Here is a 2100-nt window from a genome sequence, read left to right as displayed (position 1 = left end):
ACTGCAGTTGACCCCAGAATACTTGGCCTCCCCTTTAAATAAAGTTCGTGATCGAGGCGGGGGGGGGGAATCAGAGCACAGATCTCCTAGCTGTCTCTGGTTTGGCCTTCAGCCCTCTGCAGTGGGGCAAATGGACGGAGGCCCCCTCTGTTCACTGCTCCAGGCCCCGCTCTCTCTTTGGGAGGTCTCGCGCAAAGCCATTGTGATCAGGTGTGCACATCTGGCAGCCTAACACCCATCTCCACCTGGAGAGGTTGCTTCCCATTGGCTTGTCCTTTTCAGAAATGAGCCTGGTTTCCAAATACTGTTTTGAAATGTTCACATTTTTTAAAAAAGAAGAAATCTGCAACCTTCCTGCAAAATTGGGGAGGCCCTGTAACCTTCGTTTCACTTTTGGGTGCAGCCTCACACTGACTGTTTGTCATCCTTCTCTCTGTGTGCCCGCCCCTTCCCAGTTCATTGTGGAATGTCACGGAAACACGCTTCTCCCTCAGTTCCTCGGCATGTACAGGCTCACTGTGGATGGCGTGGAAACCTACATGGTAGTTACCAGGAACGTGTTTAGCCACCGGCTGACCGTGCATCGGAAATACGATCTCAAGGTGAGGGCTGGGAGCGCGTGGCCGTGGGGTGGGGGTGGGGGGGGCGTGCTCTGACAACCGGCTTCTCTCCCTTCCTGGGGACCAGAGGCACTTCCTTAGCATGCGTGTTCACTAATTCTGTCTCGGGCAACCACCTGGGAGTGCCAGAGGTGAAAGAATCAGTCCCACTGAACTCCACGATAAGTAGGCTCCTTAGGGAAAACGTGTGTAGGGTTGTTCTGCATGTCACTCGAGCAGCCATTTTTGATACTGCTGTGGCTGCACCTGCCTTGGCCAGGCAGACCAGAGTCCTTCCAGTCCAGCATCCTGTCTTCGGCAGAGGCCAGCCAGCTGGAAACCAGGGCCTGGGGGAAACAGTCCTCCTCCATACACAGAAGCCAATGGCCCAGGGACACGGACGTTCGCCTCCTGGTTTTTGTGACTGTTGACGAGGGCGAGTGTCACATTTCCCCCATATAACAGTGGTGTGGTGGAGGCCGTAAGGAATGCCTCTCCTAGAAGGATACCTGTGAAGAAATGATATATAAACTACTAAATGTGGTTGAGATGAACAAACTAACGTTATTTTTAAAAGGGAAGGATGAAAAATGTTTCGAGAATACTTGGTCAAAACTGTATAAGTGGATAAAAAATATTTGAATGGCCTAAATTGGTTTTACAAGCTTGTCTGCGGGAAGATTCTTTTATGAAGGAAATGTATATATGTGAAAGACAGTTATGTATAATGTTAAAATAATTTGAAAAATGTTATACAAAAAATAATAATAAAAAGAAGGATAGCTGTGTCAATCGGTTCCAGCCATCTCCTAGGGGATTTTCCTGTTGATAGGGTTGGTGCTTCTGTCAATGCCCTGGTTGACCTCTGGAATGAGGAAAGGACCTGGGCAGCTCACATAGAATGATACAATCATAGCGTTGGAAGGGACCTCCAGGGTCATCTAGTCCAACCCCCTGCACAATGCAGGAAATTCACAAATACCTCCCCCCACACACACTCACCCCAGTGACCGCTGTTCCATGCCCAGAAGATGACAAAAAACCTCCAGGATCCCTGGCCAAGCTGGCCTGGGGAAAAATCCTCATCGGGCGCAACATCCCTGCAAAGAAAGGGTACCAGGAGCCTGGGGCAACTGACAGAAAAAAATACTGGTGGCCACACAGAAAGCCCTCCGTTAAGTGGGACTCGGGGCCGGGATTTTGTCTTTAACGTTGACCGTCCTCGCCTCTGAAACGAGTCTTCCCATCCCCCCCCCCCCCTTTTTTGTTTCTAAAACGCTCCAGGGTTCAACCGTGGCCAGAGAAGCCAGCGACAAGGAAAAGGTAAGGACAGCTGTTGAGGGGAGGTTTAGCAGTGGCTGTTTCAAAGGAAAGGGAGACGTGAGGCGTTTGGCTCCCCACTGAGGCAGATCAGTAGAACATGACACTTTTGATTGGATTGGAAAGCTGACGCCAGTCTGACTGAGCTGCCTCTCTCAGAGTGTCCCTTTATTTTTATTTT

At 50.2% G+C, this 2100-nt stretch overlaps 1 protein-coding gene across 1 annotated transcript in view; it reads left to right on the top strand.

The window, feature by feature from the left end:
* The window catches only part of PIP4K2B (phosphatidylinositol-5-phosphate 4-kinase, type II, beta), a 33401-nt gene that overhangs the window by 20694 nt on the left and 10607 nt on the right, over positions 1-2100 (top strand). The window contains exons 5-6 of the mRNA XM_015423559.1: positions 456-602; positions 1884-1950. Of these exons, the coding sequence (XP_015279045.1) occupies positions 456-602; positions 1884-1950 (214 nt within the window). The remainder of the gene's footprint in view (positions 1-455; positions 603-1883; positions 1951-2100) is intronic.

Source organism: Gekko japonicus, unplaced genomic scaffold (assembly GCF_001447785.1).
Source record: "Gekko japonicus isolate JY-2015 unplaced genomic scaffold, Gekko_japonicus_V1.1 scaffold3609, whole genome shotgun sequence".
Lineage (NCBI taxonomy): Eukaryota > Metazoa > Chordata > Lepidosauria > Squamata > Gekkonidae > Gekko > Gekko japonicus.
This window is presented reverse-complemented; position numbering and strand designations above follow the sequence as displayed.